Genomic DNA, 17,851 nt, shown 5'->3' with positions numbered 1-17,851 from the left:
AGTAAATCTGTGGTATCAGAAAATGTTGTATTGTTCAGTTTAACAGCTGGTTGTTATTGTCCGCAAAAATAAATGTCTTTTTATTCTCCTGTTGTTTATTGTGGAAAAAAATGGCATTGACGATTAAATTGTTTTTTATTATCCTCAAAGACAAAATATGCCGCCATGCAGTGAAGGCAGTGAAAAAAACACAATCATGAGGGAGACAATTTAATGCTCTCCTGTTCTATTTACTCAAAAACCAGACCTGCACTCTGCTTTCATCCAGTTTGGTGTTGGCCCAGCACCTTGCTGTGCCTGTCTGGAACCAAGTACTAGAGCATTAAATTTGATTTGATTGAATATGTAAGTGCAGCAGTGGAGGACTGCGCTTCACCTTGGTTACCAGACGGCAATCATGTGCCTCGATCAAATCAGTGTTTTATTTCTGTATCTCATCCATCAGTTGTCTGATAACATGAATGAGAAATATGTAAAAGAAAGAGGATTTTCATTTCAGTTCAGTTTGGAAATAAATAGGTTCTACTGATTTTGGTGAAACAAAATATCACAGTGTATCAATAATTTCTTACACCCGGGGTTTTTTTTGGGTTTTTTCTTTTTTACTTGTGTGTTACTGCTGTTTGATGGATTTGATTCATGGATGAACCTGGAAAAATAATAATTGGTTTCAATGCTATTACATTGTCATAAATAATCCTAATGAAAGTAAACACATTTTAATAAAAAAAGAAACATCTTACTGTATTAACATTGTATTCTAAACAAATTTTAATAAAAACATCTTACTGTATTAACATTGTATTACAAAAAGAATTGAATGCAAATAATATTCAAGTAATTACTGTAACCAAGTGTTTTTCTCTCATAAAACTGAACCAGGGATGTTTTTCGAAACATTCATCACCACTTCCACATTTTCATTAAGGTATAACAGAAAGCAGCAGTTACAGTCCACTGCGACCTAACATGTTAAAGTAAGATTCAAAGCAGAATGAGGCTGACAGCCTTTGAAAGGAGGAAATGAAATAGATCACTGGGAGCAGATCTGAGCTGGGATTCTGCCAACATTGAGTTTTGGCATCGGGATCTGTGCACACTGAGAAAAAGTTTGATCAGCAAAGCATCGTGAAGGCAGACAGAGCGGAAAAATGGAGGGAGGAATGCAACTGTAAGATTGAAAGAAGAAAAGAAAATGTTACAGAGGGGAAAAAGATTACCAGAAGAAAGAGTGCCGGTTAATGACGATCTATTAATAGACCAGCTCTGATTCTTAAGCTTTAATTCCTCCTTTGAAGTTTCAAATAAGACAAAGTATCTCTTCTTTTTCATCACAGAGAAAGAAAGAAACTCCCTCTGTGCTCAAACTGCACTATTCTCACTGGAGGATTTGGAACTCCTGTCAGGTGTAAAGGATGGAAGTGTTGTGCATTTATGTCTGGGCCAATATTTCTCCACGGGAAACGTCTTAGGGGAATCTACAAATTTCTGTCAGGAGTAAAACAAAAAGTACAACAGCCACAGAAGAAACCTTAGCGACAGAGGCCCACATGTTCACCAAGAAAGTGTGGGAAAGAAAATGCATCGTTCAACTGAGTCAAAGGCTCCTGAGAGGGAATAGCTAAAAATAAGTCAACATCAGAGGAGGAAGTACTGCATGTTCTCAAACACATGTTCATAAAACAAAACTTCGACTGCCACTACCTGATCAATCAACACTTTTCAATTCTGGCACCAATTCTTTCATTCCGATACTGGTTTTTGAGTGATACATACCGATACCGAATATATAATACTAATTCTAACAAATAGAAAATGACATTACAGACATATGAAAATACAGGCTGGTGGTCTGCCTGCTGGGCATTGCTGCCTGACACACCTCCACTTGAAATGAAAAATGAAACTTAAATTGTCTATCTTACTGTAAGACACATCTTCAGTAGTGGGCCAGTATAAATATTGAGTTTTATTTTTAACCTTTAGTATTTTTGTACTTTATATTGCAAAGCAGCTATGGTGGCCGTGTGTGTGTATTAATTATATAATTAAGTGAACCTTTTAACCATTTTAGTTTTATACGTCAGTACATGTAAAGTGCTAAATTATATATCTTTTAAAGTCCGACTGAAGTATTTAAAGTAAATGTAATTTTTTAAAATTTGGTTTCAACTCAATAATTATTTAGAAAAATGGTCTTCTGCTGGAAAAGGTGATAAAAGCCAATATATACTGATTTGAACATTTCTGTAATGATGCCCTCTCTGGCTATATTAAATTGAATAAATGAGTTAGAAACACTGCAAAGGAAAGAGATAATCAGCTGGGGGTTCATCCGAACTAATGATCCTCCTCACATTTAACGCAGTCTATTTCTAATATGAAAATATCGATTGCTATGGCTTTCATGTCCCAACTTCCACAAAATTGCAATCCTGATTAGCCACATGGAAATTGGTGCACATTATTTCAGACTACTCTGGAGCCTGATTATTGAGACATACATTGTGTATGGACTGATGACTTCTGGAAATAGGCAGATTCCCCTTTTTGCTGTGCAGTGAAATGTGGGACATTGAACTCAATTAATCTTAAAGGATCATAAAGGATTTATGCCGGCATATTCAAGGACAACCATGACTTTAGGCCACCCTTGTTAAAGCACAAATCAACATTTGTTTCCCCCCTTTGTTTTATCTCAGAAAAACATCAAATTCCTTAGTGTTGAATTAAAGAGTAACTTTGAGCAAACTGTGATCAGGTCATTAGCCCACTTAGCTTTAATAGTAGGAGCAGATTCCATAAAAAGAGCTCAATGTCCAACTGATGGTAAAAGTGGATGTAAACACAGGAAGCCTGTGGCACACTAGCCAAAACCTGCAACTGATGAATGTCAACATGATTAGGTAACAGGAAGTGTTGTAATACAACCAAAACTGTTCTACTTGTTAAGAATGCACCTAACAGAACCTCACACCACAGGTAATCACAAAACACAGTATAAAAAATCTTTTTTTTTCTGTTTCATCATTTTGTAAGGTCCATACCAGGCCAAATGATATTTTGCCTGTTATTAGAGCTTGAAGACGCATACCCCAATACAGGAAACAGTGTTTATTATTCGGTCCTCAATTCAGTTAAGATTGGGAGTTAAAAATTCTAAAAAAGGGCATCTTTATAGAGTGCAGTGTTTAGCTAACTGCAATTGATGCTGTACTTTCTCTCTTTTTCACCTCACCTACACACAAGGGAAACACATGAACTCCCTCGAACTCCACTTTAAACACACATCGTACATAATCAGACTTGGAAGCCTTTTTTCCTGCCCTAACACGGCCCTATCTTTGCTCTTCAGCCAAGGAGGAGCTGCACCACTCCAGTTTGTGTAGATAGCGTTTGACTTAGCTTCTACAATCAGCAAATACAGTCACCCCCTCCTCCCAGCCTCACCCTGTTGTCTACCAACTGTACTAGGGCTGGAATCAATGCTGGACAAAGAAATAAAAAAAAGAAAAGAAACTGGACCACCAGCATCCTTAAGTGACCTTTACAAACACCATTGACCATTTTCAATTCCCTGACCACCTTTTTCCTTGTGCTATTCAGTTGATTATTCACTCCATATGTGCACACAGTGTCTAACTAAAAAGAATCAGTTAAAAAGAAAGTGAAGCAGGTTATAGGAAGGACTGTTGTTTTTTTCCCTCCTTTTTATTACAATTTACAAAAAGAACTAAAACTAGCGCTGACTAACAATATCCCCATTGTTCATTACTTCTTTTTCACCTTCCTTTTTCAACCAGGTAGATCACAGTCTCGCAGGTGTAACTTCTACCAGCAGCTGTAGCCACCTTCTTTGGAGTTTTTTTGGCCATATGTTGCACTGCAGGCCAGAATCCATCATGAGCGTCTGAGTCTATGGTTTGTTTTAAAGCACTCAGCTGTACTTTTCTGGCTCTGGTCCCAGGACTCTTTCTCTTCCTCTCCAGACAACTTGACAAGATTCTTGCAGAGGTGCTGAAAGAGCCAAGTGTTCTTTTGAGTCTGCTGAGGGCACCAGTCTGGGGCCAAATTCAAAGTCTAAAAATGTCTAGGACTAAGTTGCCACAGAAGTAGTGTCTAAATTTGTTCTGGCTGGTCAGAGTATTTTTCTGTTTGAATTTATTCCATTTAGTTTCATGATGGCAGCTCAAGCAGACGGCAACACAGGAGGCAGACGAGGGGAAAGAAATAGGGGCTGAGAGCCAGGTTCATGCAACACGCTGTTAGGATTAGTGTACATTAGTGACAACAGAGACTTGATTTAACCATTTGGTCACGCTTGCTGTGGTGACTAGTTTGCACACAGAGCAAACAGGTCAACAAAGGATTCCATTATACCAGCCTTCAACACAGCCCTCACACACCTGGACAATAGTAACAGTTATGCAATGATGCTGTTTGTGGACTTCATCTTTGTTTTTAATACAGAGCTACCTCGGAGACCGGACCAGAAACAGAGCAACCTGAGTCTCCGCAGCTCACTGTGCACCTGAATATTGGACTTCCTCAGCAACAGACCCCAGAACGTCAGGATTGCAACACGATAGTGACAATGACTCAGCATACAGAGAGGAGGTCCAGCATTTGAAGCATTGGAATGCCAACAATTTGGAACTGAACACAACAAAGACAAAAGAGATGATCATGGACTTTAGGAGATTTAAGCAAAACTGTGCCCTCTTCATTAATGGAGAGGAGGTTGAGAGGGTGGAGAGCTTCAAAATCCACCAGGTCCATCATCAACATCTTTCATCAGGCGGAGAAGGTACAGCAAAGACTTTACTTTCTCAGGAAGGCCCATCAGGCCAATCTCACCTGACAGCGGCTGACCAACATCTACCAATCCACCACTGAGAGTCTCCTGACCTACTGGGTTTAAACGAAATAATAAACTAAGACAAAGTGATAAAACATAAATAATATTGAAACTTGTTGGTGGGGATGTGGAGTTACACTGTTCGTTATTGCCAATATTGTTCCTGAAATGATGGTTCTGTCTTCTGCTGTGGATGTCTTCAAAGCACCAAGGTATACTGTGCATGTGCATTTTGTTCTGTATTGTCATTGGGAGCCGGCGGGGATTATGACGGGTGTTCTGAGCAGTTGGTATGTTTTAGCGTGTGCTGTGGCCAACAACAGCATCTACTGACTCGACGGAAATAAACCACTTTCTCATGAAACAAGCATATGAAAATAAATATCAAAAACAATACATTCAACTTCCTCTTCCTTTCTCTCAAAACTTGAAAGTGAAACTACTGTTTGTGTCGAGGGGACGCTGCGCAGCGCAGTAGTGTGTACTGCTGCATTGACATCACACAATTGGCACAATAATCATTTTATTTCGATTGTCTGGTTTTCATGATTGTGGTAAGCCAAAATTGTAGATGCAAAGACTTTGGCATGAGTCAGCAAGAGGTGTCCAGTTTACCAGATGAAGTTGTCCTGCAGTAAAAAAAAAAAATCATAACCAAACTATCATATTTTTGAATTATTTAACATGACAACACATAAGGTTGCAGCCCTCAATATACACACATATACACATTTATGCATATACATACAGAGATATTAAATGGAAAAACTGCAAAAGAAAGTGCTTCTGTATCAGGAAATATAAAAAATTACTTGATTCAACTATTCCCAGCAAGTTGTCTGCCAGTTTGGCCATTGGGAAATAAAAACCTGTTATTGCTTTACACTCTAATATTAGAATTCCGGGTAAAAAAGTAAAGAAGCAAATATTCACAAGGAGACGTTTTCCTGTGTGAAAGTCTTAAAAAACTTCAATCCAATTTATGACAAAAGTGTGATGCACAGGGACTTTGAAATAACCCCACAAATACTGCACCCATACACACACCCATTCAAAGGTACCACTTAAATACATTCCAACCAACACAGCCAAAATAAAAAAGACAGTTGGTGTGTTGGTCAAAGAGTTCACATCTGTGATACATAGCTATTTAATTAAAAAAGGCTGCTACCAAAAACCACATAGAGCACAGTGATAATTTGTCAAGAAAGTCTAACCTATTTTTAAGGTTTGCCTAAATGTGGCTCAACATGCTGTGAAGTCAAAGGATATGTGGTAGCAGCAGCACTTCAGCCGGCTGATTCAAACAATTTGGAATGTTGGATAAGCAACCAGAAGTTTGGCTGCTACTGTGGAGGGAAACAAATGGCCTGAGAATACACTCAACTACAACAGGATCAGGCTGAACGACTGCCATAAAAGCCCAACAAGCAGAGGTTAAGATTTTTGATTGTGTTTCTGTCTTTCCTGTTACAAATCACCACTGGAGTATAAAAATAACTGCCAGTAAAATTCTGATCTGTTGCAGCAGGATGATGATGCCAACATGTTTGGGTCACATGATAGGCAGCTAGTTCTTGTCATGCTTAAGTCAGCATCCTTCCTAAGGGTTTTTTTGTACAGGAAAAAAAAATTACAATTCCAAGTGAAACCCACTTCTTTGGTCCTGACCATCAGATGCCTATCAGGTGCAGTGAGAACTCAGAGAATATTTATTGTTCATCTTGGCACACTAAAAGCTGTTGCGACAGCTTTTCTTTTATACCATGCTTTCTACAGTCAACGTGACAAAAATATTTCAGGACTACACAACAGTGCTTCGTCCTGTATTCATTACAAATAGTCACAGTTTAAATTCCATACACGTCACTTGTGACTCTCCCTACCAATCACTACCAAATATCAGCATCTAAATTACTGCCTATAGAGAGCAGATAGTGGAAGAAAAGCTCTGTTATCAGAGATATGTTTTCTATTACATAAATATTACTGAAGGTTGGGTAAAATGTCTTAATGCGACTCCTCTTCTGGTTAAGTGCGTCATTTGAAGTTGTGAATTTCACATAAAGGTAACTCTTCTTGGTGTCATTTAAGATAATATATTTGATAACCTAGGTCGGAAGGCCATTTGGTTAAATCGTTTTTAGTAGGGATGCACCGAATATTTGGCCACCAAAATTTTTTTTATCACTGAAAAAAATCTGGTTAGTTATAATGAGGCAAGCAAAACCCACGCCGAAACAGGAAGTTATAATGAGGCAAGCAAAACCCACGACCAGCATGGTCTTGTCTGAACGTACCAACATGTCTCAGTGTGGACATATTTTAATATATCTGAGTCCCACAGATAACGAAGTGTAATGCTGAAATTCCAAGAGGGGGTGAAAAGTACGCTCGTAGAGTCCGTCAGCACATGTTTCTGAAATCTATTCAGATGCCCTGCACTCGTCACGACTGTACTTCATCCCGACATTAAGATCATTACTTTGATATGGGAATAAAGCAGCGCGCACAAGAACTGATCCGGGCTGCGATGCACGCAGAGGACCTGCTTGGAAACGAAGAAACCTCACAGTGCAGAAGGAGAGCAGCGCACAGCAAAAATGACTCTTCTCTCTGTGCCAGATGAGGGGCAGACACCCTCGTTGTGTGACATGTTCTGTGAGATCCTTCAAAAGAGTGCCTCAAATAATAATAATAATAATAATACTAGGTACGCTATTCTGTTCTGACGTCCTAAGTGACTATCAGTTGATTTTACTTCTCTGCTAGACATTTGACAATTCTGTAAAATCTGTAGTTTATTTCGCCATTCAACTTCCACTGGCAACTAAAGTCCATTAAACATGAGCCAGTTGGCTGTTCTGTTGCTATGACAACAGAGAGAGCCAGTGAAGAGGAAATCTGACATCAGTATTAACGTCACAACTTCTCTTTGTACATTTATAAGATGTGGAAAGTTCTGATAAACAATTTTCAGACAGGAATTTTTGTAGGAAGATTGCCCCAGAGTGCACTTAGAAGAAAAAATACAAAGTTAATTACCCATCAATATAACAGTACTTTTGAAGCTTTTTCAAAAGTGCAGGAAAAAAAAAAAACATTCAACAAATTTCTTGGTAGTACACCAAAAAAGAAATTACTCTATGAATTTAGGTTGGGTTTGTTGAACTGGCATGAGAAGGTTTAGTCCTTCAGGGCCACCTAAGGAAATTACATCTCATCCTTGGCATAATTAAAAAAAAAATCAATAACACTCCTATCGTTTTCCAAAGACACAGGTCATTTCTGGTTTAACTGGGTGAATCACATTCCTGGAATGGACATGCATGGTGTGTATGTGATGGCACACAAGACATACAGTATATGACCATTCATGGTGCCTGTGCTGAGCTCACTGATCACCCCCACTCCTCTCCCCACCGACTCTCAGCTCCCCGACGCAGCTACCACCATTATTTAAGTGTGTTTGTGTGTGCAATCCCCTCTCTGTTTGTAATGATTCACGGCGACAAACACCAAGCAAGTGTGTTTTCATAAAGAAAATGTCCATAAATAGATATGATATACAATAAAGTCAACACCAACGCCAGACAACGGTAGTCATTATTTTTTACATTTTTAGTCAGTTCTAATCATGACACTAAATGGTTATGAAATGGCACTATTTGTGTCGCTGATGCATGAATGTCACGGCTGCTGGAACTAGCGGTGGCATCCCCGCCACCTACCCCTCGCCTAACCGTTGCTCAGAGCTGGCAATGCTGAGAGACTTCTGTCGGGGTTATTGGGTTATTGGGACCTGATGCAAAAACACATCTGAGATCATTCACAACCTGCTGTCAGACAGTCACAGCTGCTGAAGTGACTTTGTACGCCCCAAAGGGGGAAGGGGGATGTGGTTGAGGGCACCAGAGAAAATGAATGTGGTTGTAATGCTTTTGTGTCAATGTGTGTCGGGCGGGGGTGCACATCAGTGGAAAAGGGCACCGGCATGCGAAAAATAGTTAATTAAAATAATAAAACAGGTTTTATCCATTTAGCCACCAGTAGTTTACTATTGTTGAAAAACAGACACACAGTCTGACAGCCAACTGACTCGCTCTTTGACTTAACAAACTGACTTTCCACCTCTTGGGAGACAACACAACAGACCAGACATCTTGACAATCCTGGACTCTACCTTCATGGTGAAAAGCACCCAAGGCTTTAATGACATGACAATCAGGTCATCCTGTGATGCCTCACATACTGATCATTCCACCTGAGCAGCACCCAGGTCCTCACTCCCACAATAAAATCAATATCCCACAATTATTAAGCTTGGTGTGGCGTACTGCTTGTGAAAAAAAAAATGCAAAGTTCACAGAGAAAATACATGACTTTTGTTGAACATCAGCAACAAAGAGTTGTGCATGAGCAAGGAGAGGGAGGAGTTGATGGATATGATGCAGCTGAGCTGCAGCATCGATCAAACATCTGCTACTCCTGCCCACAAACACAGTTCCTAGAAACAGAACTTGGGTACTTCCATCAGAAATGCATTTGAAATGACATTTCCTGGGAAAAAACAACATGCAAAAGAATCAAATGCGAGTCTTTAAACAGGAAACCACTCAAAACACAAACCAAAACAAGAATGCAGTCTCAAGAATATTTGAGCTTTTGCTGATTCTGTTCCCAACTTGCACACCTGCATGTGTCATTTGGGGAATGAGCCCCACAAAAATAAAGGCCACCAAACCTGCCTCAAGAGACACATATGATGCTGCATATGCAACTGCCTTGCAGCACCATCTGCAAGCATTTATGGCATCCATCTCCGTTTTTATTTTGACTTATTGACTAAGCAGGGAGAGCACGAAATTTTTCCTTTCTCAGCGGGAGACCAGATCATGTCAATAGCCTGCTTGGAGACAGACTTAAAGACAGAACAAGATAACTGACATATTACCAGAATGCTTTTCACAAACCCTTTTTAATAATTACATTGCTTGTCTGAAAAAAGGGAAATTTGTATAAAATTCAATCAATGACAATTTGTTTTATTATCACAGGTAGAAGTTTTTAAATAAATCCTAGGTTGTTCTCGAGTTTCTCAAGAGTCATTTAAATTAAGCATAAAAATCGTCCTACAATAATCGTCATAGTACTATATTAATTAAAGCTTGTATACTTATTCTAGGTGCTAACAGCCTTTATCTAAGAAGTAGGATCTGAGCTGCTCAAATCCCTCAGGTCCATGCAATCGTCTGCCTGCCTTGTACTCAGTCAGGTAGTGTAAAGGAATGTGTGCACCACTGACTGAAGCCCAATCCAATATGTCTGCAGGAATCTCACACTCACAAACACACACAAACAAGAAATATACTTACAGTCCAGGTGCTTCTTCTTGGGTCCACTGACTTCATGTGTGGTGGCTTTGCACACAGCCTTGCTGATTGCCGAGCCAGTCATGCTGTGCTGTGCTGCAGCGATCCGATCGGTGATGGATTGGCCTGACATCTCCTCTGTTTTGTTTCTCTTCTTGTTCGTTTTTTCTCCTTCTTATATTGTCCACCTTAAAATTAACTGATGCACAATGATGATCCAATCAATTGGACTAGATACCTAAAGGTCGCAATTCAATGTGGCTCCACTGTCACTTGGAGGTAAAAGGTTTGACAATTTGACACCCACTGTTGAGCCGCAGATACAAAAGTGTCTCAAGCTGGTGGGATATAATTTTTGTAACATAAATGTGTTTTAAAAAATCCCACAGCAATAGTTTTTTTTCCTTGTCCAACACTATTTAGTGTTTTAATTGTTAAAAAATAACTTTTATAATAAGTTATGGTACTGTCTGAAAATGTTATGGCAGGATGAGATGGTGCCAAGTTGATCTCCACCACTAGATGGTAAAAGGTTAGCACATTAATTATATTTCTAGATTTCTGCAGTAGAATTTAATTCAGCTTAATGATTTAGCTAAAATCTAGTTATCTAAAAGTGATCAAAATAATTAATTTTTTTTTGACAACTGACAAATTTGAAAAAAGGCTTGCAGGAGTTTTGATTGTTCAATTGCTAACAAATGCTTAAACGTATGAAACCATTGGCATATTTTTAAATTTCAACACTATATTTAAAGTAAGGTTTGTAAATAAATGTTTTAATCAATTAAGTAAAGTTTTGTGTTTTGGCACAAGTTTCTGTTTTACAAATGTGATTTGTAAACAAGAAAAGCGCTAACTGCTACAATCTAGTCAATGTTAGCTAACGTTCTCGTCACAGCACTGGAACCAGGAAAGAGTTCCACTGTGGATTCTGTAAACACTGGAGACAAGAACTTTCTGGCCACATATGAACATAGCTAAATTGCTGGTTCTTAAAACCTGGATTGTTTGATTAAAAAACTAAAGTTAACGTGCGCTGGATTAGAGGAATATTACAAATATAACAAGTATTAATTATTAGAAATCCCAGCTTGGAGCAACAAATCTCGACAGAAAAAAAGTCGTCGAGTTCTTCTTCCACGTCTACTTGTTAGCTCCTTAGCCGAGGCTACCACGTAAAAGTGTGCGTTAAAGCCGCACTGGGCGTGAAAAGTACCTCAAAATGAAAAAAGGACATTGTCCGGGGTTCGCACGCAGGTAGTGGATGACTGACAGCCCGCGCAGGTGTAGCTTCTCCCGCAAGGCGACAGATGAAGCAGAGAATCCGCTGGGTGTTAGCAGTGAGCTGCTAAGCGGAGCGGGTTGAGCCCCAGCAGGCAGCCAGGGAGCGGGCGAGCGGCAGAGGTGTATATGAGGAGCACAGGCAAGCAGACGGAGTCGTGAAGTTAGAGTCTGACAGCTCACTCCCGCTCACTACTTTCCTCTCGTGGAAGTCGGCTTCAGTTAGTGCTGTCCTGTCGTTGTCTGTTTCCCATTACCGCCGTATTATTTTTCCCTTTTCACCCTTATTCGTTAAAATATCCGCCACAGAAGGTTCACTCTGGCGCCGCTGTCTGTGATTGGAGTCTCTTCCGCTGATGTGCGCTCAGACTGACCGTGAGACTACTGCTACTGCTCTGTCTATACCGGACAAAATGGCAGCGTAAAAAAATCAGCTGATATCACTACTGTGCTGCGTTCACGTGTTTCGACGAGACACGGAATTGTCAAAATCAAAACTGAAAAGCCCTGGTGTACTCCAGTCAAATTGTGGCACCACTTTGTGACTTAATAAGATACCCCATAATTTTTATCACAACATTTCATTTCATTTTAATATTTATTTTTTATTTAATAAAAAAAATTAAATATGAATAGTAATGGTTTGTTGTATATCTAAATGAACGGACTGAAAATGATTATCCATGATATCTTAAATTTAGTGTAATAAAGAAAAATAATATATGTTGCAAATATGATAGTACAAAGCATTCCAAAAGGATATTGTGAGTAACTGAATATTCTTACGCTGGCTATGTATCATTTGAGTATACATATAAATAAAAGTCAGTGCAAAAATGACGCTGCTTTCGAGTTGTTTATAGCAGTACAAATATATATTAATTTTATGGACTTATTCATACAATACAAAATTCCAATTCGAATGATATAATTTACAAAAGCTGTCTGCTAGTTTTTATGAGAACACTTGTTTAAGGGAAACTCAAGTTTCATACATTTCAAATTAGCAATTTATGGTAGGGATTTTTGTTAAAAAAATATATATATATAATGTACAGTAGTAGCATAGTTCTCATTTAAAAAATAAGCTTAGTTTCCGACAGTCTGTAAACGCCCCTAGAACTCATTGGTCAGGACCCAAGGACTGAATGTTGCCTTTAAGGTGTCACGGTTTAAATTGTAGTGGAATCTGGCCGACTAAAGGAAAAAAATAACGTTTTTACAATTCACGATATTTATAAAACAATTTTATTAGATAATTACTTTAACGTAGACATTTTTGGTTCATCAAAAGTATAGTATCTCTTTCTTTGACTGAAAAAAAATAATTGTTTAAGGTGGAATTCAATTATTCCTCAGACACCGTGTCCTTGTTTGACTCCAGACTATATGGAACACGGTGTGCTAGAGAAAACCAGAGGAAGCCGCACAAGTGCAAACGCAGACACACACACACACACACACATACACACACTAGGAACTTCACATCAGAGCGAATGTGTGTGAATAAATTACTGTATCTCACCCATCACACCCAGACTCATGAAAGGCTGCAGCTGCAGCCCTCTTATGAGAGTCACACATGGTAAAGATCTACATCCATACGTGTCTGTGTGCGTGATGTATTTTATCATTAGGTGTCGGTGACCTGAAATGACCTCTCCTCCCTCCAGTACAGCTGGTAAAGAACAGATATCTACATATAATGGACTGATGTCAACACGTCACAAACAGTTTCATCTTGCCAAGATGCAAAGATTCCTGAGTGCAGATTCCTTGTTTCCTAGATGAATTCCTTTAGTTCTTCCTTACAAATTATTTTCTCTTTCCTTCCTTTACTTATTTGTTTTTCTTTTTTCCTTATTGCCCTTTCCCCCTCTTCCTTGCTCTTTCTTCTTTCCACACCAACATCTTTCTTTACCTCTCTTCACCTCTCTCCTTTCATTATTGGCTGTTCCCCCCTTACTTCCTTCATTCTTCAATCTTTCCAACATTTTTCATTCTGTCCTCCCTTCCTTCCTTTAGATGACTACAATACATGGGATATGAGTGATAGTAAATGAGACTGAAAACGGAAACACAAAGAGAAGCAGACTGGTGCTACACCTGACTGGCATATCATTGAGGGAGAAGAAGAAAAAAAGAGCATGCTTTGCGCCCTCCAGAGGAGATTGAGGTCAGTACAGGGTGAATCCTCTTGCTTCCCTTCACGGCCAAGACTATTTGTGGTCAAAACATGGAATGTAGCGGCGCCATCTGCAGGCAGAACTGTTGAAGTGGTCCTAACGTATTTCCATGGCAACTCATTTGCATGCGTGATGCTGGGAGCCCCCCTCGTAGCCCCTGGCAACAGGCTGTAGGCTTCTGTCAGTCAAGGCTTTGTGCCCAAGGCCAATGTGGTCTCAGAGATACAATAAACAAATAAATTAATACAATTAAAAAATAATTGATATTTTACAGCTCAAAAAATGAGGGCAAGTTCCGGTGAAAACAATAAGAGATGAGGAAGAGGAGCAGAAAGTCATCCTGCTTCAAAGTCTGTGACAAGATGTCAGCGAGCATCACACAGATGCTATTATTCAGGTAAAAATGAATTTGTACACACACAATGATGACAAATGACAACTGTTTCATTGGTTCACATCGTCTCAGTGTTCAAACTGCATGAGGCACATGGTGGCCCAACATTCACGTTCACATTTTGTATCCAATGTTTAAATGTGTTTCCACCACATTCTAAGACAATTAGCAAAAATACAAATTACAATAGTTTTATGTTGTGTAGAATAAGTGCAACAATTGGAGCAGATCTTGGTCTTAGTATTTGGTAATTTGTTCAGTTGAAAAAGGTTTAAGCTCAAACTTCATCCGAGTATTCTTCTAATCATCTATGATCTTACTTCATTTGGGAGAGCGCAGTAAAAAAAAAATCCTTTATTACAATTTTTTAAACCTTTTTCAATATAGTTTACCCTAATTTTTTATTTTACAGCTAATATAAAAATATAAACATAGTTTTAGGGTCACAGAGCCGTGTGGTGGCTCATGTGTCTATCTGACAGGAAGTAATTCTAACCTGTTTCGAGTTCCTTCTCTGAGGGCACTTCTCCATGTTTCCTACCACATACAAAACGCATGCAGGACTATTGTAATTGTTCACCCTGAATTCACTAAACATGTGAATATGTGTGTGAATGGAGTTTGCCTCTGTGTGTGTCCCTGTGATAGACCAATGAACTGAACTGGAAGGAATGCTAATGAATAAACATGGCTTCTTCAAATCTGGAATATATACCAATCTAAATTTCAACCACTTTTGTTACAACTGTTATCTAATATATTGAAGACATTTGATTGGCAGGGTCAAATCCAATACTTTCTTCCTAAAAAAAAAAAATTGAAAAACGTTATTCCATATATTATATCCCAGACTTTGTAGAAAATGTGACCACGGCCCTGGTATATGAAAACGGTTTAGTTCCTGCTCTGTGCAGAGAGAAAGTCCAATTCACAGGTGTCAATTTTTCCATCACATACTCTCACTGAAAGGAGCCATGACCTTCACACTATCACGGCAAGAGCCTCTGCTTCAACACCAACGGCCACTGGTTGACAACAGCCCCCGCATATGTGCATGAGCAGCCACAGGTAGATGGTTCCAGACAGGAGGACGGTGAGAGCCAGTAGCAGGAGGCTGATGATAGACTCAGGGTTCGAGGCTGACGATAGGAAGGAGGTTTGAAGGGAGTTACTCGGTGTCTGGCCTGACAGCACAAACAAATAAACATGGGTAAAGACTGTCACGCACAGAGGCAGAACAGCATACTGCAAAAGATTTGAGGGAGTTTACTGGATAAACTTAACCCAAACATGCTCAGTTTTTTTTTAGCTATATTTGCTATATTTAGCTATATTTCAGGCTGGAAACTAAAGTTTGTTAACTGTTTTCTTTTCTGTCTAGAAGTCCACAGACAACACTTTTCCTTTCTCCAGTGTAAAAAACTGTCCAGCTGGATTTACACAAGTGATTCAAATAGAGCAGAAATGTCAGAATTAGAACAATAACACGTGGGGTCATTTTTGTTTAGTAGCGTGTTGAGTATGTGACGTGACTTAAGAAACACTGCTGTGAAATAAACACATGGAGGTTTTTAATGCCTAATTATAATCACATGCCATCTGATTGTGCATGGCCAGCTCTCTCTGATGGGTCAATCAAGATCATTGATACATGTGAATAGGAGACTTCTTTCCTTGATTAAAGCTTGTGTCACAATCAGTCAGTTCTTACTTAGGTGAATGTAACAAATACAAGTGCCGGCCTCTTTCTCTGCCCTGCACTCAAAACACTTTTAGTGCTACTGCTTACACGAATGTTTTTGTTATGTGCCTCACATTAAAGTCAACCTTTGTTCTACTGATAGATTAACAAAGATAAGCAAATGTAGAAGGATGACATGATGTGGCCGGTTATGGGAATGCAATGGCATCTTACTGGTTGGAGGTAGTGCTCTACAGCTAAAACTGAGAGAAAAGAATAGGAAGGTAAAAGAAAGTGCTTACTGATGTGTACCTTCCTCTTCTATTAAGGCACACTAGAGCCAAACATTAACCTTGGCCAGGACATTTTTCATTGCCTCTATTGTAACATATTGGAGTCTAAGTAAAAACCACTTACCGCTGCACACATGTAATACCAGAAGCAGATAGAGGCTGCTCACAGGTGGAGCCACAGGGACCATCCTCCTTCACTGTGAAGAGGATGGAACAGATGTCAGAATCAGATACTTCAACAAAGCAGGTGGTTATCACTGTATAAGGATCAATAGTAACAAAGGACAATCTATCTTATAAACAAATGCAGTAAAAATAACAAAATCACAAAGTAAAAAACAAACAAACAAAAGATACATGCAATGAAAGGGTTTGTGGGAAATTAAAAAAAAAAAGAATATATATATATAATTTAATTGATTAACCAAGATTTATTAACATTGGCTCTTCACAAAGTTTCAGAGACAGCAAGGATTACAGTAGTAAGATACAGTAGCAAACGATAAAAGAAACCAGAGGAGAGAAATTAAGTAATTGATAATAACAATAACAATAATAAAAATGATGATAAATTAAATAAGACATTAAAAAACACAAAACTCAAGTTTTTTGTTGTTGTTGTTGTTTTTTTGTTTGTTTTTTTGTTTTTTTCAAGAAATAGAACTTACCAAAAAGAAAATTGCAAATATTGGAAAACAGCGACGTCCCCAAGAAATAGAACTTGAGAGGTTGTCAGGAAAACAACAACAACAAAAAAAAATCACTGAAGAAGCAGGAGCAGAGACAACAAGAGAAGACAAAAAGATATCGGGAAAAAGACCAGGAGAGACAAAAGAAGACCATGGAAGAACAGAGGAGATAAGAGGAGCAGGAACAGATCAAGAGGACGTGGAGATGAGCGAGAGAACCAAGAGACTAAGGCAGACCAAGGGGCAGGACAGAAACACGGGCTGTGAGAAGAATAACTGAAGCATCAGAAAATCGGAGCAGGAGGAGGGGATCACGTGATCAAATGGACAAAAATAGAAACAATTAGGGATAATGGAGAGAGATTCAAAAAGATGGAGAAAATTAAATAGGACGATTGACAGGTGTGGTCAGCGGCAGAAACTAATAACGGTAACGATGGTCACTCCTTGGAGTTTAGGAATAAGAGCAATTTATCAAAATAAACTTTATTTAAACCCTGTCTGTATGCAACAGTGTTTTCCTAGTTAACAAATAGAATGAAATGAGCACACGTTTTACGGCGTGAAATGAGAAGTACAATTGAATGTTAAACAAAGAAAAAACATTTGTTTCATTTTTGGTGTTCATAAGAAATGTTGACCGTATTGCGTTACAAAGTGGTGTTTTTAAAAACCGGGACCTCTGGTGGTCATAAAAGGCAAAACGACCGAAAATGGCCATCAGGACTCTCGCTAACCAGTAACAACGATTCCACGGTATGGTATTAACGGCGTCGATCTACAAAACCAAAACGAAACCTCTAAATTGCTTAGTGAATAAAGAAAATGCAAATATAGTTGTACTTACTGTAGAATATAGCCCTATCCTGTCGCCTATTTGTAAAGGTACAGTTCTATATTTTGAAGCCTCGAGGTGAACAGACAGGAAAAAAATGATGATTCAAACATGGCATGGAAAAACAGCACCATCTGCTGCACACACTGGGGTAAACCAACTCCTCCATAGAAAATGCAGACCTTACTGTATTTTTTAAGTCTTTAATTTATTTAAATATTACAGTATTAAAAGACAACACAGTGAAATTGTATTGACT

General features: G+C 38.8%; 1 protein-coding gene across 8 annotated transcripts in view; it reads right to left on the bottom strand.

The window, feature by feature from the left end:
* LOC103384989 (phosphatidylinositol-binding clathrin assembly protein) overlaps window positions 1-11,940 on the bottom strand; it is a 68,950-nt gene extending 57,010 nt beyond the window's left edge. For 6 of the 8 annotated variants that reach the window (XM_025060387.1, XM_025060383.1, XM_025060394.1 and 3 more), the window contains exon 1: window positions 10,234-10,363. In XM_025060387.1, the coding sequence (XP_024916155.1) occupies window positions 10,234-10,363 (130 nt within the window). Of the gene's footprint in view, window positions 1-10,233 lie in introns of all 8 variants that reach the window. The other 2 variants (XM_017034843.2, XM_025060390.1) reach the window with 1 other exon arrangement.
* Between the last annotated feature and the right edge of the window lie 5,911 nt (window positions 11,941-17,851).

The sequence above is a fragment of the Cynoglossus semilaevis genome, chromosome 1, assembly GCF_000523025.1.
Source record: "Cynoglossus semilaevis isolate Cse_v1.0 chromosome 1, Cse_v1.0, whole genome shotgun sequence".
NCBI lineage: Eukaryota > Metazoa > Chordata > Actinopteri > Pleuronectiformes > Cynoglossidae > Cynoglossus > Cynoglossus semilaevis.
This window is presented reverse-complemented; position numbering and strand designations above follow the sequence as displayed.